The following is a 27541-nucleotide window of genomic DNA, read 5'->3' as shown; positions in this document are numbered from 1 at the left end:
CACTTCTCGCCCGTCCCACTTGCCACCCCCAAATTGCATCCCTAAAGGGGGTGGGTGGCTAAGCAAAGGGCAGGAGCCCTGTCATGCCTGGCGAGGGGGGGAGAAGAGACGTCAAGGGGAGCCATGTCTCGCTCCATGCGTCTTGCTTCTCCCCCGCCCCACCACCCCTCTCGATAAAGACGGCAGGGAAGAGAAGCAACCAGGCTGCTGTTACCATTGGGGTGGGTCGTGTTGGGCAGCTTGGCTAGCATGAAGAACAGGGAGGGGAGGGCATGTCTCTGCCTCCCCCCCCCTGTCTGGCCCCACCTCCTCAACTCATTTTGGTTGTGCGGCAAGCAACCAGAGGAAATGGCAGGACTGGCTGTGCATGCGTGTAAGTAGTTTTTTTTTAAATTTAATTTATATGCCACCCTTGTCCGGAGACTCAGGGCGGCTTACAATGCGTTAAGCAATAGCCTTCATACTTTTGTATATTTTTATACAAAGTCAGCTTATTGCCCCACAATCCGGGTCCTCATTTTACCTACCTTAGAAAAGATGGAAGGCTGAGTCAACCTTGAGCCTGGTGAGATTTGAATTTGCAGTAATTGCAGGCAGCTGATGTTAATAACTGTTAATAACAGTGCTTTAGTCTGCTGCGCCATCAAGCTCACTAGTTGGTGGGGGAGCTTATTTTGCGGGGGTGGTTTATTGCATGCGCTGAAAAGCCCGATTGAGCTTATTATCCGGACATGTCTTATTTTCGAGGAAACACGGTACAAATACTGCTGATTCTTATTTGTAGGTAATTGTATTCAGGTTGCTTTTTATCTTATTATATATATTTTTAAAAAGACAGCATACCAAAAAGCAAAACTGGCTATTTAAAAAAAAAGATGTGAACAGGATTTCAGCTAATGATTAAAATGTATTAATTATGTTAACCATGTTCCCTCTTTTAAAAGAAAAATACTATTTTAAGATGTACTTGCTATAAATTTCCTTTATTTATAATTCTAATATCTATTTAATTTAATTAGGATAATTCTTTTCTACCAAATTATTTTATTCAGTTGCAGCAATGAGTGGATCTCCTGAAGTTGTTAAGTCATCACTTAACTTTTTTTTTCAAAGTTAATTTGGTTGACAATGGTTTAAGCTCTGTAAATTTACTTTCCAGATATTAAATCCAATTGCAGAAATAAGTTCCACTGTGGTTTATACTTAGCAGTTCTGTTATCCTGTGTGAGAAGAGGCAAATGCTAAAAGAAAACCACTGATAAGAGCTAGCAAGAATACTCACTTTAGCTTCTGTTCATCAAATAAGATTAGTTTTCATATTGAGATGTCTAACTCTTTACACTTCGTTGACTTTGTTTATTGTGATCAATGTGAATCATCTCTCATGGCAAATGTTGATTTGTACATCTTTATCTTAACTTTCACTTTTGCCTAGCAACACCAGTTTCTGTATTCTATGCTCTGAAATCCCATGACAGTCAGGCAAACGGCAATTAACAGTTTATTTTGAGAGTTGCAGGAAAAGAATTTTGGAAAACCTAGTGATGTATTGAAGTGGCTAAAATTTGCTACATTTAATTGTTTAGTAATAGCTTTATATGTTATCATGCATGTTATGCTCAATTTTGGCTTGTTCAGAGTGGGAACAGTTGAACAGTTTGAAAAAATTTGTGTCACAGACAGCATGAAAATTTGTTTGATATTTGTTCAAAGAAAACACCTTCTTTCTTGAATTTACTTTGATCTTTTTTATATTATTAATTCTAGGCTTATATAATGTTTTAAGAGTAATATGACTCTGAAACAACCAAAATGATACTATTGATGCTTGAAATTCTCTTAAACCTAGCTCTTCATTTTTCATAACACATTTGCATTGGGGGAGGGTGGAATTGTGATTTAATGTAATATAGTATTTGGCATGGTTCTGATTCTGCTGAAAATGTGATTAAAATGTGCAACAAATTATTTTTGTGAAAAAATTAAGCAAATTATATCAGTTCAGAGAATGTTTGCCAGAATCTATTACAATTCTGCTATTCATATTTGCAAACGTACAGTATATCAAAGGAACATCAAGCAATGAGCTGAATTAAACTGGCATGTCAGAATAGATTTCAAAACATGCAGAGGCCATAAATATAGAGATATAGTGCTTCTGAAGTTTTACATGAATGCTATATAGATTTTTAAAAACAAAAGTTCTTACAGCCAGTGTAATTTAACACACACATATAAAGTTATTACAGGCCAACCTAAGTCAGTTTAGTAACTAGTGCAGTTACTGGTGATGTAGCAGTTATAAGGTTTTATGAAGAACACGGATAATCTGGCAGAAAGACTAAGCAATTTATCTATAAAACACCTACAAAATAATAATAGCCTTAATTATGGTTCTGTTTTCTTGTTGTGAAAAACAAGTAATACAAGTAATGTATCATGTTTTCTAAAGTGTATCATTTATTTAAGCTAACCACTTCACTGAAAACTAAATAAATTTATCTGCTTTGCACTGAAGAGTTGCACTGGATTATCTACAATTTTTAGAAGCCATCTCTTATGTCATACTGTTAGAACATGTTCTGTATCTAAATGAGGAAGGATTAGTATCATTAATACAAGTTTTTTAATATATATATTCTGAGTTAAAGGAAAAACTGAGGAACCATCTTCGCTTATACAAAATTGGGACTTTCATTGTACTTAGAGTGTTATTATGTTTAATTTTCTCAGATTCTCCTTGAAAGCAGGAAAGATACAAGTCTTGCTATGGATGTGGAAGGGAGGGAGTGCTGGATGCAAAGCTCAAATCAACCCTGAATGTTAAATTTTTAATGCTTTGCTATCTTCAGGAAATGGATATTGTGATAGCTCCATGTCGGGGATTCCAGTCAGCTGAAGACACTTTGGGAGAATACATCAACAGCGTTCTTCCAGTCATCACTTTTGCCATCAGTGAGGCTGAACTTTCAACACTGGACATGAATGAGTTGCAAGAGATTAAAGAGAAGTTCGCTTTACCCATCTTCTTTTTCAAAGTATTAAATTTGGGATCTGAATTAATATCTCCCCAAAATGCAGAAACTGAAAAGTCATCTCTTTTTCGGCAACTGCTAGATTTAGATTATCTTAGTAGCAACCATTGTAGTTGTGGAGCTCCTAGCACTGATGCCAAAGCCCAAAGCATGCTGGTAGAACAGTCTAATAAGATTCGTCTGCTTAGCACTTTCTCCAAACAAGTGCTACAACAGCGCTTGGTAGATGCTGCCACCATTTTGAACATTGTACACTACCGTTGCTTAGACATTTTCATCAACCAAGCCTTTGACATGCAACGAGACCTGCAAATCACTCCAAAGCGTTTAGAGTATACGCGGAAGAAAGAGAATGAGCTGTATGAATCTCTGATGAGTATAGCCAACCGCAAACAAGAAGAAATGAAAGATATGATAATTGAAACTCTCAATAACATGAAAGAAGAGCTGCTGGAAGATGCTGCTAATATGGAATTCAAAGGTAAAGCAAGTCATACCATAAAAAATAATGACCCGCAAAGAGAATTCTATTTTGCATTTTATATTGATTCTGGAAACCACCTATTTAGAGATTCCCATGTTGGCCCACGTAAAAATGTTCATATATTTTGCTTTTAAATGCTTACCTATCAAGTGAATATGCCATCAGGATTGAAACACAATTGGTGGAAATTGGGTCAATATGAGTAATTTATTAATGTAATTTTCTCCAGCTGGATACTCTCCAGGTAGCCCCTTTCTGGGAGCTGAACCCTACATGTCTGAAGTGTGATACATTGGGGAATGACTAGCTTGATGGCTGTCTGTGACTGAAAGAGATACAGCTTTCCAGTTAAGATAACAGTTTTCTGTAAAAGTATTTTATGAAATTTTGTACATTTCTCTACTGAATGTTATACAGACTTCATAATGGTCCTTCTTCCTGCATGTGTGTGTGCAAGTAATACCCTCCTAGGACAATAAATTAAATTAAAGGATAATTAGGACCAGTCTTGATCTATATAAATCTCACAAACTTTGGCTCTTTCCCGGACAGTAGAGACATGTTATATCCTTTTCAGAATATATTTCTGAAAAACATTATAAAATAGGAATTGATGTGTCTCAACCAAGAAACTGATTTTGAAATTTCTTCAAACCACAAGTCTCAAGGAACCACAGAATAACATTCTTTAGACATGGCAAAAAAAAAATCATAATTCCATCATCAGAAAATATAGGTTGAAAATAAAAGTTGGATTCAGGGGAAAATAGAATAATAGTGGTCATTAAGAACATCAATAGTTATCTAAAGTTTGCCTAAAAATATCCAGATGACACATCAGATTCTTTTAGAGAGGGCAGCAGAAGGAATGCCCTCAGGATTTGATGACATGCCAACTTTGAAGGAAGAATGAATTCTGCTTTGTATCAGAATTAAACCAGAGAATATCAGCCCAGCTGTCTGTCAGCTGAGGTTGTCGGTTATGTAACAAAAACAGTAATAAACATACAAGCAGATTTATGAGAGAATGGATAAACAATAAATTCAGAGTTTTGAAATGGCCAAATCAAAGTTTAGTCTAAACACCAAGGAAATGTTGTGTTAGGACCTGAAATGACTAGTTGATTTAATATTTATTTATCGGATAAATTTATATAGCTGCTCGTCTCACATAAAGGTAAAAATACAAAAATGACACTACAAAATAACCCAAACCATAACAAATGTAATAAAAAAAACCAATAAAACTTATTAAAAACAGAATCTGCAAGGGAGTGCACTCAGTTTGCACTTTGCAGGTTCCATACCAACATTACAGGATGCCCAGGCCAGGTGGCAAAGCTACATATTTTCATGCCCTTCTGGAAGGCCAGCAAGATCAAGACCGATCTGTTTTTGGGGAAATGGTCCAAAGATGCTTTTCTTTGGTTCGTTACATGACATTCCTTTGTGGATGAGACCTGTAATATGTCTTTCTTTACCAAACCTGATGGGATGAGTAGATATGAATCAGGAGATAGAGTCCCTCAAATAACCTGGCCCCATGCTAAGTTTTTCTAGTTCATACTAGAAAAGCCTTAATTGTTAACTAAGCTGAAGCAGTTTACAAAGGAGGAATGGGTCAGAATTCATATACCGATATATGAGAGACTTTTCACTTATATAAAGCATTTAGTTGCAGTTATTGCAATAAGGGGCATTATCTAAGGGGCACATCACGTTTGTTGATGTTATGAAATAATGACAATATTTCATTGTGGTCAGACTCCTTTTCTATATTGGTAAGATCGACAGGAAGCTCTAATAACATTGAGTAGCAAAATATGCAAGAACTGAGAAGATCCAAAAGATGGTGGGCAGTTTTTCCCCAGGAATTACATTCTGTTCATTTGTCAAATCTGCTATTTGGGATGGAGTAACAACTAAAGAACCAGATATATGTTTATCTGTGCTTCTTAAACTCCATTACAAGGTTCTTTTACATAAATATAATTTTAACTATATGAAAATCAACATGCTATAGAGAGAAGTAATATTTTCATGCAGTGATTGAAATAATCTATGCAGAATACAATTGCTTAGGAGTAAAACTGCAAATTAAATGTGGTCTGTCTTCTTTAGTTTTGAAAAACTCAAAGATAAAACTGTCTTTGCTTTCAGGAGAACAGCAGTAAAAAATTAACCGACTTTTAAAAATAGAAAATGTATATGTATAGCAGTATGGTTACATGTTAACTTCTGAAAATTTAATTATAAAAGTTAACTTATAAAAACAATTTGCAGAATGATTCTAACGTATTTAATGTTTAATTCAGAACAAAGCACTTTTTGATAGATGCACTTAGGGCTGCAGTCTGAAGTGATTTATCACTTTTGAAGGGGCTCTCCTATGATTACATGTTTTTATTTATTGAAAAAGCAAATTTCATGTGTAAAGTTGGAATCATTAGTAGTTGATCGTAAAATTCATTGATGCATTTGTTTTAACTCCAATCTCCTTCTAATGATTATCAGTATATACATAAATACCGCCAGCCAGCGTTATTCAAATAGTATTCAGCAGCAAATATACTAAAATTTGAATTCATTGGCATATTGTGAAAAATTGAATATGTTTAGATGTGATAAACCTCAGTGAATAATAAATTAGTCAGTTTTGTAAGTAACAAACAACTTTTAAAGAGTTAAGAGCTATGAACCATTTGGGGAAAGGGTGTGTTCATTCTTCCTGAATGACTGTTAAATCATAAAAGTATATCATTGCAATGATATACTGCATAACATCATACAAATGATGAATACCACCACAAATAAGTGTGTGAGTGTGTGTTTTAAATTTATCATCTTCTTAATTTTGAATATTATTGAGGGATATCTGGATGGAAATCTTGTTTCTTGTTTGTTGCATTCAAAGTTCATGAAATCAGGGTTGCTAAATTGAAATTTCACTATCTAGTATTGGAATAATCTGAAACGGTCCAATTAATCTGAACAGTTTAGAGTGCAGATTTGAAAATTTCTACTCCATAAGAAAGCTTAATAGGGCTTAATTTTAGGTGAGTTTGATTTTACAGTATCTAAACTAGTCCTACCATCATTAAGAGAGTTAAATAAATCCTTAACTCTCCTACTAACTTCAAGGGACAAAATGCTTAATTTGTGGGATGGGGGTTAGATAGAAGAATATGTTACTAAAACCCAATTTAGCTAGCATTTATATTTAATTGCACTCAAGCACAAAATCTAACTTTACATTTATTTTGAGTAGTTGCTTATACTTCTTTTAATATTTTTTCCCTCTATCTCTTCTAGATATAATTATTCCTGAGAATGGGGAGCCTATAAGTTCTAAAGACATTAAGTGCTGTATTAAGCAAATCCAGGAATTGATAATCTCAAGGTTAAACCAAGCAGTAGCTAATAAACTGATAAGTTCTGTGGACTACTTGCGAGAGAGTTTTGTAGGGACTCTGGAAAGATGTCTGAAGAGTCTGGAAAAATCTCAGCAGGATGTTTCAGTACATATTACAAGCAATTATTTAAAACAGGTAAAGTAATACAAAACACTGAGATCATTTTACAGAACTGTTTCTAAGAACGTTGCTGATTGAGAGGCAGTGTGATGCAAAAACAATTTGATTTGGATTGGGGAAACTTGGGTTGAACTTAACAACCCTTTGGGTATGACTGGGTCAACCACTATCCCAATATCTGCCTCACAAGTTTGTTGGGAGAGTAAAAGTGCATGTGTTGAAAAAAGAAAGCCTCTTTGATCACCTAGAGAAAAGGTGGAATATAAATTTAGTAAACAAAGAGTGTGTACACACAAAGAAAATTAGAGTTTTTCTCCTAATAACCACCTATTAATTGGGAGACTTTGTCCTGTGTTTGCTGAGAAAATGCTATTGGAACATTATGCTGTTGAAAATGAATAAATTGGCGAAAGATGGCAAGGGGATGAGTTGTTCCTTCAAGGGAAAAAGAAACTATTGTGGAACTGCCTTGATTGTTCATGTGTGGCACCTGTTTCCCATAGAAACCCCCAGGTTCCTTGTACCTGGGGGTTTGTAATACAATAAGGACTCTTGGTAATAGGATCCTCACTCTGCAGATAACCTCCATAGATAAGAGATTTCTCAGTACAGATATTTGGCCTCAGCATCTGGAATGGAATGACAGTGATTGAGCAGGAATGAAGTCCTACGTGTGTTTACTTGGGAGTATCAACCATTGAAATAAACAAAACTTAATGTAGAGTAAGCATGCAGAGGTTTCTTTATGCTTTAAGCCCAGCACAAAGGCTGTATTGATTTATTATCTCTTTGTAAAAAAATGAGGGGAAAACTCCATATTCTAAGTATTTTTCCTCAATTTTCACCCCATTGTATGTGAAATAAACTGAGTGATAAAAGTCATTCTATCAGCATATATTATGCTTATGTAAGTATGCATAGACTTAGATAATAGTAAGTCTATGCATACTTACCTGGGGATATGAGCCACTAGACTTAATGGAATCTAACGCAGAATAAGTATGCATAGATGATGCTTATCAAATACAGATTTCTTCAAACTTTCTCTGTGTGAATGTTTGTGTATGAGAGAATTATGCATGTGTGTGTAGATTGTGACCAATTAATTTTACATATGGGTGTATCATATTTTATGAACAATTAGTTAATATTGATTAAAATCAATCATTGATTTTTTTAAGTGCGACCTCTTGCCATCGTATTTGTATGCATCCTATGTTTCCAGCATAATAGTTGGATGAGCAGTTCATCTGCAGAATTGATTTCAATTGGAGTAAGCAATTCTAATTGACATATTAAGGAAGTTGGGCAATGTACAAGATTGTGTATATATATATTGTTTTGATCTATATGTCCTCTAGGAAATGGGTTGCCTTAAATTCAGGCTGTTCTGACCCTTGGTAAATTGGGAACGGACTGAATTCATACACAGACTAAAACAGTTTGCTTTTTGGCACAGAGTTGATTTATTGGAATTTATTTATGAAGCTCTTTCCAAGCTATTCAGTTCTTTAAATATAGTGGACAGTTCTTTCAATTTGCAGATATATAATTAATCTATTTTCTGTTTGCAGATATTGAATGCAGCCTATCACGTAGAAGTTACTTTTCACTCTGGTTCAACAGTATCACGGATGCTGTGGGAACAGATCAAGCAGGTATTAAATATTTTAATAGCATTGATTCATTGTAATGAAATTTATCTTCAGTACATTGTCTTCTATTAATTCATATCACCATCTGCATAGTTGGAAAATAGCTACTTCTATTATGCATTAAGATTCAGAGGCATTTTATGTTGGAATAAAAGATAATTGATTTTAAAAATGCAGGGAATATGGCAAGTGTGTTGGATATAACAACAACAATAATATTTATCTAGTCTCATCCATTATCCTAATTTATTTGTGCTTGCCAGATCCAAGTTAATGTTGGCTAAGATGAAAGCAGCACTTTAATACTTGAGTTCCAACAATAAGATACATGTATTTTTTCTTCTTTAGATAATACAACGGATCTCTTGGGTGAGCCCACCTGCTATCACCAGGGAGTGGAAAAGGAAGATAGCTCAGGATGCCATTGAGAGTCTTAGCGCATCCAGATTGGCAAAGAGCATCTGCAGCCAGTTCCGAACAAGGCTAAATAGCTCTCATGAAGCTTTTGCTGCTTCTTTGCGACAGGTCAGTTTGATGTAAAAGGAGCTGCAAAGAACATAAATTAGCAAATTGAATCTCAAATTTTCAAAAAACATGAAAGATAGCTATTGCTCATCTCTTTACTCTTTGGCAATGTAAAGAACATTTGGATACCATTTTATCTCCCATGGTCCTTTTAACAATTGGAGATACAGCTATAAAAACACAACTGTGCTAATTCCATTGAACTGGAGGACTGCATTGTGTTACAGCTATTCTAACCATTAAAATGTGTGAAATGGAAGTGATGATAGCATAGTGATCATTTGCCAACTCTTAAAAATTACTGGGGAATAAACATTGTTGCATTTGATATCATGGATTGTATCTAGAGCTACATTAAAAGAGTAGATAAACTAGCTACAACTGTTAGACATGGGCAGAAGCTGGAAATCAAACCAAAAACAGCAGAAGATGCTGCTGCTTATCTGCTGCTCAAGGGATAATTATAGATAGTCCTCGAGTTACAAACATTCTTTCAGTGACTGAAGTTACAGTGGCATTGAGTAAAAGGATTTTTGACTGGTCTTATTTGATTTTTTAATATGGAAGGAAGTAGAATATTGTATGAGTAATCTATCTGGATATTATCCAAAGGATGGCACAGATGTACTTATATTTGATCAATTTTGTATTAGCTAGAGGCTGGCCATTCAGGTAGGCTTGAAAAAACAGAAGATCTTTGGCTGAAGGTGAGGAAAGACCATGCCCCTCGCCTTGCCCGTCTGTCGCTGGAAAGCAGGTCCTTGCAAGATGTTTTGTTACATGGTGAGCATTGCCACATCTTTTCTTATTTATCAATGGCTTGGCTTCATTTTCTCCTGCAATATTTTCAATTTTATAAGTAGAGAGTGCTTTAGTTATATTATGTACGCACAGTGACTGGAATGATTGGAAAAGTTAGAGGTCACCATAATTTAGAAGGCTAATGTTTTAATTCTAACTCTAGATAGTAATAGCAATAGCACTTCAACTTATATACTGCTTCACAGTGCTTTACAGCCTGTAAGCGGTTAACAGAGTCAGCATATTGCTCCCAACAATCTGGGTCCGCATTTTATTTACATCGTAAAGATGGAAGGCTGAGTCAACCTTGAGCCGGTCAGAATCGAGCTGATGAATTGCAGTCAGCCTGCAGTCAGCAGAAGTAGCCTGCAGTACTGCATTCTAATCACTGCGCCACCATGACTCATGATAATAGCATTCATGCAATTAGTAATCATACGTTTTAAATAAACCACATCCCAAATTGTCATCTAAGTTGAGCCCATGGCTTGAATAGTTGCTTTAATCTATGTTTGCCAGTGGTAGCTATTTGTGTTGAGCAACTAAGTCCCTTAATAAAGGGACTCAAGTTACAACTGTAATGGAGCCTGTCCATCATGGTTGTAACTCGTGATGGTTATAAAATAGGTCAGTCATATGAAAGACCGAATTTTACTATCTTTTGGGCAGTCATTAAGTGAAGCAATGATTCACTATGGTCATGGGTTTGCCAAAAACTAGAAGGAAAATACGGTTGTAAAATATGGTTACATGATTGTAGGACATTGCAAATAGCCATAAATGCAGCCTGGTTGATGAGTGCCTGAAGTGTGATTATGAGACTGCATTGGACCCTGAACAGAATTTTGAATCCAGGTTATACGTACTCCCCAGGTAGGTCCATCAGTAGTTCAAATGGTGGCTAAGCGACCATTCATAAGTTGAGGACAGGATACAGCATTCAGATGAGCTATACAATTGGAGTTAAAGACAGTGTCAAAACTTCAGCATAATTCAGTAGACATAGTACGAAGCAACATTAACAGAACACAATTCTTTAATGTTTGAAAGATTGAAGAAAAATAAATCAATTGTATGATTAGGTGAAAGTTGCTGGTAGAATAAGTTATGTAGCTGTAGCTTATTCTTATGACAACAATTCCACCCAAATCAAGCGATCAGAAAATAAGGTTTTAAATGTTTTACATTTTTAATAATCCTATAAATTAAAATTGATTGATTTGAAATTAAAATTAGGAATTTACTTTTAAATACAAACTTCATTTAATTTACATTAAGAAACATAGGTAGAACAAGCAGCAAATAAAATGCTTACTTTTGAATATAGAGTGCTTATTAATGAAACTTTACTCTTAGGTTTCTTTCTACAGGATTGGGGAGATTGTGTTTTTTCTGCAGTCTACTGTTTCATCTGAAAATAAATCCTGGAAGGGTACTGGCAGAAATCAGAAACATCACTTAATCTCTCTTCCTTTAGTAGGCTGCATTGTGCAACCAAAAGATCCCTTTAGTTTGTAAAAGAATAACTCTAGACTTAATACTAGTACTTTACTGTCCTAAGACCTGAAAATAATAGTGAAAGCAAAGTAGAAAAAGAGCTGAAATATTGTACATATATCTTGATATAGTTTTACTAAGTTTCAGAGCAGCTACAGAAAATGTAATAAATCTAAAAACACAGCCTTGACTTAATAAAACAGGAGATACATTTAAAATTCAAAGCAAATAATATTGTAGCTGCCAGGAAGCAAATATCGTTTACATTACATTAATATAATATTTGACTAAATCTGATTCAGTATGGTATTATCAATTGTATACATTATACAATGAAGAAGTACATTGTATTAATGAATTTATACAATTAATTAGTAGCATAGTGTAGTATTAAAGTTAATAGAGTTAATAAAATTTGAAAAATACATACTATCAGAAAGAACTATAGAAAATACTTTACTCTGATAAAGTTAATATTTGTTTCAGGCAAACCAAAACTAGGCCGTGAATTGGGCCGAGGGCAATATGGAGTGGTGTACCTATGTAATGCCTGGGGGGGACACTTCCCATGTGCACTCAAATCTGTCGTTCCACCAGATGAGAAGCATTGGAATGATCTTGCACTGGAATTTCACTATATGAGGTGGGTACAATTACATTTTGTTGTTAATGAACAGGAAGTCTGCCAAACTACAGGTAGTCCTTGAGATACGAAAGGTGACTTAATGGCTATTTGAAGTTATGACAGACCCCCTACATGCAACCTAGTTTCGAAGTTATGGCCACTGCAATGCCCTGGACTAATTCGCCCTTACCATTGATCGCAGGTATACTCCAGCAACCCCCTGCCTCTCCTCCCCATCCCAACTGTACAGACGGTGTGCATTAAGGCAGCAAAACAGAGCAGTTTATCCATTGGCTGCATAGCATGATTCTGGAAGTGGCAGTGGTACCAGAATGCTCCAGAGGTTTCCAAAAAGCAGGACACATTAGTGAAGGTCATTTTGTCCCTCCACTGCATGATTCAGGAGGTGGCCACCATATTTCCAGTAGCCGAATTACACTTTGGTAGCGGTAAATATTGTTGCTGCTTCCAGAATCATGTCACAATGCCACATGGCTGCACAATGAAGCAATCCATTCCAGTCTCTGAAAGGCCTTGGAGCTCTTCAAAAGGTAAGTGATGAGGAAAGTGTTTGTCCTGGAAGGGTAGGAATTAGGCCTAAGGCCTGTGGGGTCCCAATGGGTGTGAAATGGAGCACGAGGTGCCTCAGGAGGATGGGGGAGACTTTGGGAGGCCTGGGGTAAGTGGACCTTGGCATGCACTAGGCCTACAAAAGCCTCCCTCACCCACCCTATGCTCCATGTAATGATCTGGTTGTTCATTTAATGGTCACATCAAGAAGAGCAGGGAGTGAGGGTCATTAGCTGAGCCCATTTCATTTAACGTCTGTCATGACATGTGACTGTAATGAACAAGCCTCATTATGGTCTCATCTCGAGGACTATTTATATCAAATCAATAGAACTTGGCAAAAAGAGGCATCACATCTTCTAGCAGATTTGCTGTAGTTTGCATATTTTCATAGTTAGAATATTTATCTGTAATCTTTTCATCTTAACACTTTTTAAAAACAGTATTTTAAACTAAGTGCATATTTCTGGAAGTATAGGTTAAAGAAAAATAATCTTGAAATGTTCTAGGTTAGAAAAGCTGCTTTTCCTTCTTTTGATGGTAATTGTCTTTTCTTAAGAAACCGAATAGGCAGAATGACCACTTGGGTCTTATTTTGACACACCATCTAGGTCACTGCCAAAGCATGAGCGGTTGGTAGACCTTCATGGATCCGTGATAGATTACAGTTATGGAGGAGGTTCCAGCATTGCTGTTTTACTGATAATGGAACAGCTACACAGAGACCTCTATACTGGATTAAAGGTAAGGAGAAACTGTTTTAAAACAGGAAAACCTGTTTTAAAGAAAATGAAATGCCTATGTGACTAGCGGCCCTGTGTGGTAGCTCTTTGTAACCCTTTCCACTCAAAAGTGTGATTCTGATGGTATGATTTGGTTTAATTTAGATTAGATTACATCACATTAGGCTAGCATCTCCATGTTTTCTGTTTATGTCCAGCCAATAAGGAAATGGACATTTAATAATGCTATTTAGGTCTCATGTGAGGAATGAAAAAGCAGTATTTTTATTTGCTAGTTCCTATATTTTTCCACCCCATTTTGCTAAATAGATATTATTATTATATTGAGAAATGGAACAGAGAGGAAAAAAATGCCCTTTTTTCTTTCTTATCTCTGGAATCTTCTGCTAAGTGCAAGGAGGAGACCTTAATTTTCCCCACACTATTGTCTTAGGGATTCCAAAAGAACAATGAACTCTAACTTATTCAGTTGCCATGCTCAATATTCAATTGCTTCAGATGTTGTTGAGAATGCTGAGTTCTTTGAAAGCCCTTTGAAACTTTTTCCTTCCTCCTTTTATTACAAATATAGACTTCCGTGTGTGTGTCTCTCTGTGTGTGTATTCCAGTTAGCATTCTCATATTCAGCCTAGCAGAATGAAATAGAATTGAACAAGCAGAACTGTGCGTGACCTTTTCAATTATTCTTCTGAGAGGAACCATTTCTCCTAAGGAACTTTTTCCTGAGAAAACCTCTTGACATATACAAGACTCCCTTCTTAATAGTTGGAACTACTAATCACATTAAAAGATTGATAAAATAAAGTTTTCTTTTCACTTAGGCTGGCTTGACACTGGAGACAAGATTACAGATTGCACTGGATGTAGTTGAAGGGATCCGTTTTCTTCATAGCCAGGGGCTTGTTCATAGAGACATCAAACTTAAAAATGTACTGGTAAGGGATAACTTTGTGGCTGTAATTTTATATCCTTTGCTGAAGTGAAATTAAACATCAATAGGTAAAATAAGGGCTTTATTTAAGTCATTCTCTAAAAAGATGCCTCTGCTTTTACAAATACACAAATAGAAATAATTGTGATTGTAAAATGGAGGAAGGTCATCTTGTTCTGTTGAAGCAAAAACGTAAGTTTTCTATATATAGAAAATTAAAGAACAAGAGGTAATTTCCTAACACTGTTGACCCTCATGTTAAACAGAAAATCTCTGATTTTCAAGTGATTAAAACAATACAATAGTTATTAATTGAATATAATATGAAAATGGTTAATGGTTAAAATCTGGTGGAAGAAATTAACTTTTACAGATTTTATAAAAGCTGAGAGAGTGAGAGCTAAATATAATTTCTAAGGGAATGCATTTTATAATGGGAATACCCTCTACTCTTTTCAGATAAAAGAGCCCCGTGATGGTGGACCTTTCCCATAGATCTTAGACAAAGTCATAACTGGAGATATAACTTATAGATAGATAGATAGATAGATAGATAGATAGATAGATAGATAGATAGATAGATAGACTAATTTTTTAAAAGGTTAATACCAACATTTTGTGACCAATTTATTATTTATTTATTATTAATTCAATTTATATGCCGCCTTTCTCCGGAGACTCAGGGCGGCTGGTTGGTATAAGCAGTTGGTAACCTTTTCAGATTTGTGATATCTGTATTTTGCATTGGCTAACTGCAATTATAGTTTGTAATATAATCATTAAGAGAAACTATGTTGTTGCAATAACCAATATGTGATATAACTAAGTAATGAATAAACTATCACTATATCCAGTTTCTCCAGGAAGAGTAACAGCCCATAATCCCTTTCATGCAAAATAAAAACAATTGTATCAAATTTACCTGATGTTTTTATTTATTAGTTTGTTATTTATATTCTCCCTTTTCTCCCAAGGAAAACCCACAGGGGTCCTTCCTTCTCCCCCCACCCCCAAATAATAACACTCTTTGGTAGATTGAGTACGGAGACTGTGACTAGGCTAACGTCACCCAGTAAATTTCCATGGTTCAGTGTAGATTTAAATGTTGGTATTCATGGATCTCCAATATCTAAATCAATTTATCTTTTTGGTTGTACTAGTAGTAAAACTGAATGCATTTGAAATAATATTTGTTTTGTTTCATAAGGAAGTTCTATCTAGTCAATGGTTAAGATTATAACTGTATATCACCTTGTGTTGAAATTTTTTTGAAGAACTTAATGAGGTACGAGACTCTATGTAGTTAATAAAAGCAGAAGCTCCAGTATCAAATCTGATCTGATCTAGAGTAATAATAGGAACAACAAGGATGGCTACTTTTTTAAAATATCCTAGCTAATTATTTCTAGGACTATGTATCTGGTGCCGCTGGACAAAGTATAAGACTTTATTAACTTTGTTCAGCAAAGACACTTTTGAAAATAGGAATTGTTTGTAGAAGGTACTGCTTGATAAAGAGATTTGATAGCAGGACATTTTTGATAATCATTGTATTGTGTGTTGTACAGTCATTGTATATTACATTTTATATTCTTTATAGCTTGATAAAAATAATAGAGCTAAAATCACTGACCTGGGATTTTGTAAACCTGAAGCAATGATGTCTGGAAGTATTGTTGGGACACCTATACATATGGCTCCTGAACTCTTCACAGGTGAATTTATCTTGAAAATCTTACTGTTAGTGATGAAGTCAAATCTTAGTAAAATAAGTCTGTGTCCAAGAAAACCAGAAAAAGTACTGTTTCTTTCGGGAAAGTTTATGTGTTTATGATAAGGAGAAGTCAAACACATTGAACTTTCTGTTACATAGATCTCAGTCTTGCAAAACTTTAAAAAAGGAATTAATTTCAAGAACGACAAAATTTCATAATTTGGGGCCACTAGAGAGATTCTCTCCTTTGGTCTCTAAAACTACCAAACAAATGAAATAATTGAAAGAACTTGGGGTAATCCTTGGTACAAATATGAAACAGTTTAATGTTAGCAGTGTATCAGAATGTGAAAATATAATCCCTGAATAGTATTGTTAATCTAATTTTCATTGTGTTCCGACTAGCTGCTTGTGAATACTGTGGGTATAAGGAGATGGGGGAAGGGAAAGTTAAAAGCCCTTAACCCAAATGCAGTTCTCCCAGGGAAAACACTGACTCAGTTAACCATTGGCATTGAAGTAGGTAACTATCTCATTTCACTTTCTTAGGAAACTTTCTTAGGAAACTACACTGCTTAGTCAGACACCATTTAAAAGGCTAAGGAATGCAGAATGCTAGGAAAGCAAAGTAACTCCTTAGAAATAAACTGTTCACAAAATACTTCTCTTTGTACTTTCAGGCTACCACCCACCTCCATCTTTGTAGTCTTCTCCCATTATCTTATAGTTATACTTTAATAGTCTTCTTCACTTTACTGGGCACATGATTGGTTATATTCAGTGAAATACCTGATCCAATCCCATATAAATTCTAATTTGCAAAAGTTTATAAATATGGTCTATAGCTCCATCTCTCTTTAGGCTTGTCTTTGCTTCCAGCACTGTAAATAAATCAATCTGCACTTCAATGTAACATTTCCTGGTTCTGGTTCAACTGAACCTTTTTGAGGGAAATGTTTCCTCCTTTATAGCCAGAATATTATAAGCTTTATATCTCTGAATATGGTATGTAGATTCTCAGTATACAAATCCATGAAATCACATGATCAGTGAAGTCAGTGCTTCACGCTCTAAAAAAGAACATTTCTGATTGGCTGATTATTACTTGATCCAAGAGAGCGATATAAAAATACTTAAATGTGTGTGTGGCCCAAGTTGTCACATTTGTGGTACAATGGTTTGTGCCAGCCTCCATTCTTTTTGCTGCTCTTGCCCTACTAGAGTATCTAGTGGAGGATGGATACATGTAAGTAGATTTCAACCAATATTTCTTGTTCATATTTCACAGGGAAATATGATAACTCTGTGGATGTGTATGCATTTGGCATCCTATTCTGGTACATCTGTTCAGGACATGTGAAATTACCAGAGGCTTTCGAGAGATGTGCAAGCAAGGATCATCTTTGGAACAATGTACGAAGAGGTAAGCATAGTTGCAACACAAATAGATTATATCAAATTATGAAATGATGATGAATACATAGAAATTCCTAAAGTGGAGGTCTGCTGGCCAGATTCAGCCCTCATATTTCCGAATGTGAGTGAAGTCCAAACCAGAAAAAGATTAGTGGGTAAATATTTTTAAGTATTGGATCTCTTTCCTTACATCAAATTATGCTAAAGTTATCTTAATGGAAGCCTATTTTAACAAACCCAAAGGGAACAGAAGGCTCCATAGCAGTATGATGGCAACTTTCAATATGTCATATAATATTGTATACTTCATTTTAGTGTCTTGATGTTTATAGGAACAAACCATGTAGATTGTTTTATCATTCTTCTAGAAATTTGTACCAACTACAATTTGTAAAAAGTTTAAAACAATGCTGCAGTAATAGAATGTTCTTGCATTTCTTGGTAATGCTGCCTGTTGGTCTTTCAACCTTCCATCAGGACCCTAAATCTGGGAATGATTCAGACAAGCCACATAAATTTCTCTTTAGAAAATGAGGGAAATGTCATTCAAACCTCATTGTATCTTACTGACATCCAATTCCTCGGGAACTTTGAATCTGAAGCATTCTGAAGTGTTGGGAAATGTCAACCAGGCAGGGAGGAGGAATCAAGCAGGGAATTTAGCCTTGAGTTGAGATCTAGGACTAACCTCCGCCCCTCCGCCCCCCCCAAGCTCCAGGGAATATCATTTATTTGTTCCCAAGGGAAACAAGCAGTCTGGAGAAATTCCTGTGTTACAGGCAGAATACAATAAAACAGTTAGCTTGAACCCTACACATTTGGATCTGGTTGCTTGTACCTGACATTAAATACGGTTTAAATTGCCATTCCTAAACACTATCCTGTGTATCTGTACAATGGCCAGAGAGATTTGCTTCTGTTGCATGTTCAGGATGGGAGCTGTGTCATGTTTCTGAAGACAGAGATATAGATAGGGATACATGTGCTAAATATGAATATATTTAGTATAAAATATTTAATATTGAATATAAAATATATTAAAAATGAATCACAGTAATATTTACTCATGTAAATGGTCCACTAATATGTACAATATAACACTGAAAAAGGCTACTTAATCAGAGCATCAGCAGCTGTATGTATAAATCTATGTATAAATTTCTATGCACTAGGAAAATTCTGTTTCCTTTTGCATTCTGTCTATACAAATTGTTACTGTAATTTTAAGTAGACTACTTGTGTAAGTCTTTATTCATACATATTTGAGAATATTCATAATATTTCTTTATGTTTTTCTCTTTCTCCCAATTTTTATGGTTAGTTACTTGTCAAACAAATCTGGGATGCTAATAGAGGATTAAAAACATCAAAATACAAGTAAGAATCAATAAAAACTGACACCACTGGGGTAAATAGATGACATGAGTAGCACACAAATCTAATAAATAAATATAAAAACACCTCACATAGCATACACTAAATTGGGCATGTAAAATACTGCCTCAATGCCTGGGAAAAAAAAAATTAAAGCCTGATAGGATCAGGGCCACCTGAATCTTGGCAGCAGGGAAATGTTATTCACAAGACAGTCAAACATTGTGCCATGCAGGGCTTTATAGATAACCACCAACAATTTGGATTGTACCCAGAAATGCAAGTCAAAGGTAGCAGTGTTACACAGGCCAACTAAACTGTATCCGTAACAACTTGTATTGCTGCAGTTTCGGCTAACTGAAGCTTCCTAGAGGTCTTCAAGGGCAATCCCATGTAGAGCACTTTGTCATAGGCAAGGTGAGAGGTGACTGAGAAATTAGTGACTGAGAGTAAGGCCTCCTAATCCGGAAATAGGCAGAGTTGGTACATAAGATGAATTTGCACAAAGGCCCTACTAACCATGGCTGCCACTTGCTCTCTGCACAGGAGCCACAAGAGTAGAGGAGTTTGACATTCTGCAATAGTTTTCTGAGGAAGTGCAACCCAGTCTAGGATTAACAGAAGCTCTCTAGAACACAGTAGCTCCCAAATCCACAGCCACTCAGTTTTGTTAGCGTTGAACAAACTTCAGTCTTTTATTCCCCATCCAGATTTCATAAATTCTAAATAATGCATTATCTCAAAGCCTTTTATTATAAAACTTTGGATGAAATTTATTTCCAGAAATAACAACAAAACTGTTGCAATTTTTTACCATTATAATGAAAATTGATATAGATCAAAGGATTAATTTTGCACCTTCATTACATTACCACATTCTTTATTCTCTTTTAGGTGTTCGCCCTGAACGTCTTCCCATTTTTGATGAAGAATGTTGGCAGTTGATGGAAGCCTGTTGGGATGGGGACTCTTCTCAGCGCCCTCTCTTGGGCATAGTCCAACCTATGTTGCAGGGAATAATGGATAGACTTTGCAAATTGTACTCTGAGCAGTTAAACAAAGGACTTGATGATTCTACTTGACATAGTGAATTTGTTCAGTTATGTAAGAACCTGGGTCCCCACTTTGCCACTGACAACTCAGTGGCTCTCTGGAACAAACCAGCCAAAAATTGAGGGTTCAGGTGAGATAATTGAAATTCCACCTTTATATAGTAGCCAGAGACTTCTGTTTTCCATACACACTACTAATGTAGCTTGACAGTGCTTCCTTCTTTCTTAAAAATAAATTAGGAGACTGGGACCTTAGATCCCAGTCTGCAAGGGGTTTTACTTATCTGTTCAGGTCAGGTCAAGGCAGAAAGCACTGTTAAGCTCGGAAGTCTGGCGGTCAACACAACTGCATCTTAAGCTACAGTTCCTGCTAACTAGATGCATGTACATCAGCCTTTCTGAATGTCACACATATGAATGTGGATGATTGGAAGAAATAAGATGGTGTCCCTTCCAAAGGGAGGGCAATCTTCTAATTTTTGCAGTTCAGAGAGCTGTGAACTAATTTGAACTTTTGATAATATCTGGTATTGTTTGCACAATGGGATCAAAGCTCATAATGGGAAAGTCTCACTGCAAGAATATCCCAAAGTATAAGCTCACTGTCATTTATGAACCAAATTGTTTGGGGAAATTGACAAATAGGTGACAATGGCCTGATTTTATTATTAACCTTTACTTTACAAACTTTAAGACAATACTTCACCCAAAGGTTGTTGATATATTGAAATAAAAAGACAAGTAACAACTATTGTCAGTACCCAATGGACAACCAAATGTTTTTAATCATGGCAGATTTTGCTTTTCTTTTTTCCCTTTGAATCTAAAGAAAGGCAATGACTGTTTTAAACTCTTAATGTTGACTGGCTATTTTAAAAGATTTTGTCAGCTTTGTATTTTTAAGTCATTCCTTTGAAGACTATTTAAGAGAAACCTGTCGCTTTTCTATGGCTGTATCTGACCATCATTTTCTTTTTTGGGTTTTATCATTTAATATTTCCCATGTAATTTACATGCTCCAACACAAACATTCCTTTTCATTTGTTTATACACAATTTATTTTCATAGCACAATAATATTTTAAGAACGTGTAGGCTGAAATGCAGTTTGTCTGGCACAGATATCGAATGGGACCAACTACCAGTGTTCCTTCAGCTGTTTGGAGAATGAGAAATATCATTTTCCTTCCTCTGTATACCAGGAGACATATGCTGGTCCCAGTGACATAGGACAACCTGTGTGCTGTGCAAACCTAATCATCATTTTTTCTAGGAGGCACCTTCTCTCGTACAAAGCCTCTTAACCCTATTTATGTAAATCACTAAAAACAAAAGTAGCCCCACTGTTACTCAGTACCAAAATAAACCTTTGCATGTGTGCAATAAAATCAGATATCATGCTTTTAAAATGACTGCTTCTTACTTAGTTGCATGTATTGTTCTGTAGCAGTCTGAAGTTGTTTTGGCACTTCTATCCAAAAATTGTAGCATTTGACAAATTTACCAAAATAGGCAGCCATAGCTGTGAACTTTACACAAAAGCACCTTTTCTTGAATAAGAAGTTCTAATATTGCCACAGATGTATTTTTGGACGATCATTCCAGTCACTTGACAGTATTACTTATTTTATATCTTTTGTTTGTGCTATAGTGGCTAGTGACCTTGTTTAGAATTAGGAGCATCTCGGTCAGTATTTTTGGAAGTATAAAAATAGTTTATGTAATATAAAATGAAGCTGTTTTTGAACACATTGTGTATAGCTTTTACCAATCAGTTACTTTTTCACTGTTTATCTTGTGCCTTTAAAAAAATAATAGCCGTCAAACCATGCTCTTGGGGCTGTCTTCCCCATTGGCATAAAATTGGCTGTATCACTTCTCAGTATAAAACATGCATGCACTTTTCTGCTGGGAATTTATTTTTATTTGTGCTGTTATCATCCCCACAAACAGATGTCATATCTGCAAAAACCAGATGAATGTTTTTTTTCCTAAAGATGCTACTAGTAAAATACATTAGGTTTGAATTTAAAAGATACATTCCATTTTTTATTAGAAAGTTTGTGAGTTTTCCTAGTGTTATTACTACTACTGTAGCATGAGAAATGCAGCATATATTGTAAACACTAAATATTTTCAAAGATGAAAGTATAGGAGCAAAATGTGGTATTATCCATAATATTGTGATGGATGATACCAGCTGTCAAACCAAGAGTCAAAGAGATTTGACAAAAGTATAGCATCAGATCTCTCTAAAATCTTCCAGTTATGATTGCCTATAACTACTCTTCCTGCTTCCATTAAAACTTGGTTAATTTTATCCCAATTATTCCATACTCAAATGATACTTTATTTATTGAACTGTACTACGCAAGGTTTACATGTTACTACCGACTGAATGGCTAAAGCAGGTGCTCCAGAAGATTAGCTTGCTATGTATGCAGATCAAAGGAAATCCAGCTAGTTTACAAAACAGATATAACTGCAGAAATTACAGCTGGCAGGATCAAATTATTTACATTGGTGCTAGTAATTGATGTTTCATAGGTGAAACTATCTGAAGTTGTTTCATTGTTTGGATAGTCCGTTTTGATTTGGGAACTGGCCATATAAGTTCTGGACAAACACTACATAGGAGTTACATGAGTTACATTTTAGCTTATAAAGCAAGGCTTGAATTCAGGGTAAGACTGCATTGTTGTAGTGCTGAAGTCCTAGCCTTAGCTTGCTGGTGCTTTGCTACTACCAGTCACATTGCTATTTAAGTGGATTGTGGCAACTGACATTTTTTTTTGTATCACCTCAAACTTTTATTGCTTATGGCTTGATTGTGCAATGCACCATCTAGCTTTTCTAATTAAAAAACAAGCTCTACCATTTAACAGTTTTTATAAGCACTTCCTTTTTGTTAGTTCTTTTTTCTGTTCCTTCCCCTACTGTTACCAGGATTTGGAAAGTCAGGAGAGATACTTGAATCATCATTTTCTTCTTCATATTTCCAGAGTGATAGACTTAAACGAGGAACATCAGCACTGCTTCTTTATTTAATGTGTTTTTAGGTTGAGCTTTCATTTTTAGAGATGTATATAATGCTTTGTCTCTATCCACTATCTTTTAGTCAGAAGATATCCTTTAAAAATTTTTATTATTCGTTTATTTTTCTCCAGAGAGAGAATAAGAGCATATTTGCATATGAAACTCCCTCAGGGGCTTAAACAGCACTGCATTTCTTTAACATTTTCATTTAGGTCTGTTACATTGATGGTCAACTGTCACACTTGATCAGGAGCAGATGAAACATGAGAGATTTGTATAGTTCCAATGTAATGCCTGTAGATTTTGTACTACTTTTTATTTTATTTTTTAAAAAAACTGATGTATTATAGTGTTAAAGGCAAGATAACAAACTTACCAATTATATAGGAAAAGTGCAATAACATGGAAATTCAAGATTTAAGGACAAGTATTTTCCTTGTATTGTGTAATACTAATTACTTTTCCACTGCTATCCTCCTCCATAACATGTATTTTAAAATAACGTGAGAATTGGTTAAGACTTCATTTAATGCGATAATGAAGCTGTGTTTTAATAGGTGATAGAATGCACTGAAGTGCTGTTACATAATAAAGAATTCATTAACATTTTATGTTACTGGTATGGTTTATTCTTTCAATAATTGTTATAGTTTTATCTGTGACATCACCAGCTGTGGTGAGGAGAGAGACAAATTGCAGTAACACTGATGACTAAATTGACATTTTATTTACTTAAGCTTTGTTGCTTCCATTAATAGCATTTTTTCACTTGACTGCTGGTATTGACATATTTTGTTTCTATGCTTATAACTGTAAGAAAGTAGCTACCCTAAATCAATCAATCAATCAATCCTACTTTAAATTCTTTCCATTTTTTTATTGTAAGCTTCTTTACATGATGTCTTCCAGGAAGACAGAGTGAAGTCAACTTAGCAAAGATAAGAGCCTTCATGAGGATTTACCTTGTAGTACTAGGGGGCTAAAGTGCAATTATTTCTTCATCCTTATTGCACCTGCAGATTGGAGAACAAGATCCTGCCTGAGATACCTACAGGCAGCTGTGAGGAATATTTTCAGCAAGAGTTCAAAGCCTAGGTCCCTGCAATGTGAGGTGTCTGAGCTGCCTCTTTTCTTTTTTAACATCTATATGAAACCTTGGGTGAGGTCATTTGCCAGCAGGGGGTATGGTATCATCAATATGGTGATAATACTCACTTATATCTCATCCCTGGTTGGGCAAGTGATGCTATTGAGGTCCTGACTCTGTGTCTGGAGGCTGTGTGGGTCTGGATAGGAAGGACCTTCTTCGGATTTGACTCGGGCAAAATTGAGTGGCTTAGGGTTTCTGGTCCCAGGGTCTGGTAACATGCCACCTTTGATTCTGGACTGGATGACACTTTCTTGGATGGACAGGTTATGCAATCTGGGGATCCTTCTACATCACAACTCCTGCCCAATGAACAGATGACAGCCATTGATAGGAAAATTATTGTGTTCCAGTTACATCTTTGCCTAGATTGGGAGGCCTTGTTCATGGTCACTGATTGCCTTAGTTGCTCCCCATTTGGATTATTGCAACATGGTCTACATGGAGCAGCCCTTGAAGGCAATCCAGAAACTATAACAAGCCCCAAATGCAGCGGCAGCAGCAGCACACAGTTTTGGGCACTCCTAGGTTCATCTATTATACCCCTGTTGCATGAGCTGCACTAGCTCCCAGTTTCTTTCTGAATGCAATTCAAGGTGCTGGTTATCTATTAAAACTGTTGTGTCTGTTTGATACTCTGTAACCTTCAATTGGGTGAAATGGTGCATCATAGAGCAACAATTTTTGAATTGACATACTTCAAGTGGGCTAATTTACAGAATGTGTCCAAAATCTGTCCAATCTATTTCTGCTTCCTTCTGTCAGTTCCCTGTGCAGTTGGATGGCAGCAAGGCCCAACAGATGAGTGGTCATTAATTGCTTTGGAACCAAGATGCAAAATTGAAATCTCTTAACAGTGATGGCAGTCAAGTGAGAGAAGAATGACTAAATGATTTGGATGCCTGCTGGCAAAGTAGAGATGACTGGGGCAGGTGGGTGGGTGGTGGTTGACAGGTGAGCCCTTTTCCTTGGGGACACATTGGAATGGGAAGTGGGTGTCCAGCTTTTCCTTGGTTTGTTCCTCCTCCCTCCAGTAAAATGGCAGGCAGTTCCCTGGAAGACTAAGCAGAGGAGGATGAGGCTGCTTCACTGCTGCTCTCCTGAGAATTATGAGAAGAGAAAGAGTACAAGCCTATATGTGGAATGAGGAATATATGGAATCATATATGGAATGAAGAAAGACAAAGGAGCAACTTGGATGGCTGACCAAAGGGTGGCAACAACACATCAGCTCTCTTCTTCCCTGGAGGCAGGGGCCCTTGGAGAGACACCGTAATGGGAAGTGGGGGTGCAGTGGTCTATTCTTTGTTGTCCCCCCCCCCCGCCAGCAAGGTGGCAGGAAGTTCTATAGGCCAGAGGAAGAGGAGGAGTAGGAGGCTTCACTATATGCCACCCATCTCACTATCCAGGGAGATTCTGGGTGTCTTACAAAGGCATAAAAACATAAATATAAAAGCATTAAAATTAATGACAAAGGTTTAATATCAATAACATAGTGAGGCAATATGGGGTGGACTTTTGTTAATAGATTGGATAACCATTTGACTAGGATGGTCTAATGTCTCCTGTTGGACTAATGTCTGAGGTCCCTTCCAGCCTTAGGATCAGGGGTGAAATCCAGCAGGTTCTGACAGGTTCTGGAGAACCAGTAGTGGAAATTTTGAGTAGTTCGGAGAACCGGCAAATATCACCTCTGGCTGGTCCCAGAGTGGGATGGAATAGAGATTTTCCAATATCCTTCCCCCGGGAGTGGGGAGGGAATGGGAATTTTGCAGTGTCCTTCCCCTGGAGGTGGGTGGAAATGGAGGTTTTGCAGTATCCTTCCCCTGTCACTCTCACCACTCCCCGCCCACATAACGGGTAGTAAAAAAATTTGAATTTCACCACTGCTTAGGATTCTATGTTCCAGGACTCTCCTGAGGAATGTGAGGGGAAATGGCATAAGCCTAAGATCCGATGAAACACTTCCCTTAGACTACCTTAAGCATATGGTCCAATTTTTTAAAAAGCTAACTTTTTTGCGAGACTTGAATGAATTTGCAAATATTAAGAAAAATACAAACTTGGCTGGGAAAGGGGATCATATAACCCATAAAGTTTCCACTTGTGGAATGTTATCTAAGATCAAGGGTTTCTATTGTCTTATGCTCATATGTAATGTCTTCTATTGTTTGATTTGTTGCTTTCTGCTGCATCACATATATCAAATGTATGTATTACTTCAAAATATAATTATTCAAAAATGTGAAATTAAATAAATAAATTCTGTATGCTTTTTTGCTTTGATTGAATTACTTGTGATGTGTGCTGTTGATAAGGGCAGAAAAATCATTTTACAACATTAGTCTCTCAAATTTAGGGATTGGGATTTTATCAGTTCTACACCAAACTCAAATTGCCTGAGTTTCTAGGCAGCAGGTCCTCCTGGATTTGTACTTTGTTTGGTCATAGGTGAAAATCATAACGAAAGGGATCTTTGACCAGCTTTGGCTAGTACACAATTATGGCATTACCTAGGCTAAGAGGACATGGCTATAATGACTCATATCTTGTCCCAAATCAGACTATTGCGTTTTTATTCCCCACACATTCATACTTGACCCCATCTAACCTTGGTCTACCACACAACGTATATATCCCATTCACACCAAATTCGACTTACTATTTTACTACAGCATAACATGCAATTATCAACAATCATAAGCTTCCACAACAATGCCTATTCAGTGTTGTTCTTTCACAACGGTATTTCTTTGCATTTATCAAATTTATCAAATCCCATCTCAGAATTAATATTTTAAATATTAAATTAATATTAAATATTAATATTTAAGCCAAATATTAGGTCCATAAATAAATACTGGCTGCCACTGCTTAGTAAGGCCTTGTTCAATGAAACTTGCTTATAGCGCTTTTCATTCATAAACCAGAGGTCTTCAAGCTTGGCAGCTTTAAGACTTGTGGACTTCAACTCCCAGAATTCTCCAGCATAGCATAGCTGTCTGGAGAATTCTGGGAGTTGAAGTCCATAAGTCTTAAAAGCTGCCAAGTTTGAAGACCTCTGCATTAAACAATAGACCAGGTTTTCAGCATTGTCTGTAGCAGTGTCGCATGTAGCATTCCTTGCTAAGTCTACATTATTGGCCCGTTTGGGCAGTAAACCACAAGAGTGGCACAACCCCACGTTTAACCAAAGCATACTCAGCATTGTTCTGCACAAACTAAGATTTCTACGGTAATATTGTATAGAGATTTACTTGCAAACCGACCTTCCCTCCGGCTCTTGCGAACCTGCACAACCGGAACTCCTCTCACCTCGCTTTGTTTCAACCCGGTTTATATTATTGGAATTTTTTTTTTTTTGCGGACGCCGGTCTGTCCACGGCGCTGCCTGTTTTCCCCGG

General features: G+C 36.2%; 1 protein-coding gene and 1 long non-coding RNA gene across 2 annotated transcripts in view; one reads left to right on the top strand and one right to left on the bottom strand.

Annotated features, from left to right (window-relative positions):
• Positions 1-23601, top strand: part of DSTYK (dual serine/threonine and tyrosine protein kinase) — a 35277-nt gene extending 11676 nt beyond the window's left edge. The window contains exons 3-13 of the mRNA XM_070941541.1: positions 2853-3516; positions 6832-7067; positions 8627-8710; positions 9056-9232; positions 9886-10015; positions 12017-12173; positions 13337-13469; positions 14290-14403; positions 16000-16114; positions 17402-17536; positions 19798-23601. Of these exons, the coding sequence (XP_070797642.1) occupies positions 2853-3516; positions 6832-7067; positions 8627-8710; positions 9056-9232; positions 9886-10015; positions 12017-12173; positions 13337-13469; positions 14290-14403; positions 16000-16114; positions 17402-17536; positions 19798-19985 (2133 nt within the window). The 3' untranslated portion in view covers positions 19986-23601. The remainder of the gene's footprint in view (positions 1-2852; positions 3517-6831; positions 7068-8626; positions 8711-9055; positions 9233-9885; positions 10016-12016; positions 12174-13336; positions 13470-14289; positions 14404-15999; positions 16115-17401; positions 17537-19797) is intronic.
• On the bottom strand, positions 8552-27448 carry LOC139315343 (uncharacterized). The gene is made up of 5 exons (XR_011600262.1): positions 27407-27448; positions 19762-19905; positions 10900-10982; positions 9087-9253; positions 8552-8689 (listed from the first exon to the last, which is right to left on the bottom strand). It is a non-coding gene; the product is annotated as an uncharacterized lncRNA (long non-coding RNA).
• Positions 27449-27541: the final 93 nt, after the last annotated feature.

This window comes from Pituophis catenifer, unplaced genomic scaffold (assembly GCF_029215685.1).
Source record: "Pituophis catenifer annectens isolate HBS135680 unplaced genomic scaffold, rPitCat1.0.hap2 SCAF_3, whole genome shotgun sequence".
NCBI classification, from domain to species: Eukaryota; Metazoa; Chordata; class Lepidosauria; order Squamata; family Colubridae; genus Pituophis; species Pituophis catenifer.
Note: the sequence above shows the minus strand (reverse complement) of the source record. Positions and strands in the feature narration are given on the sequence as shown.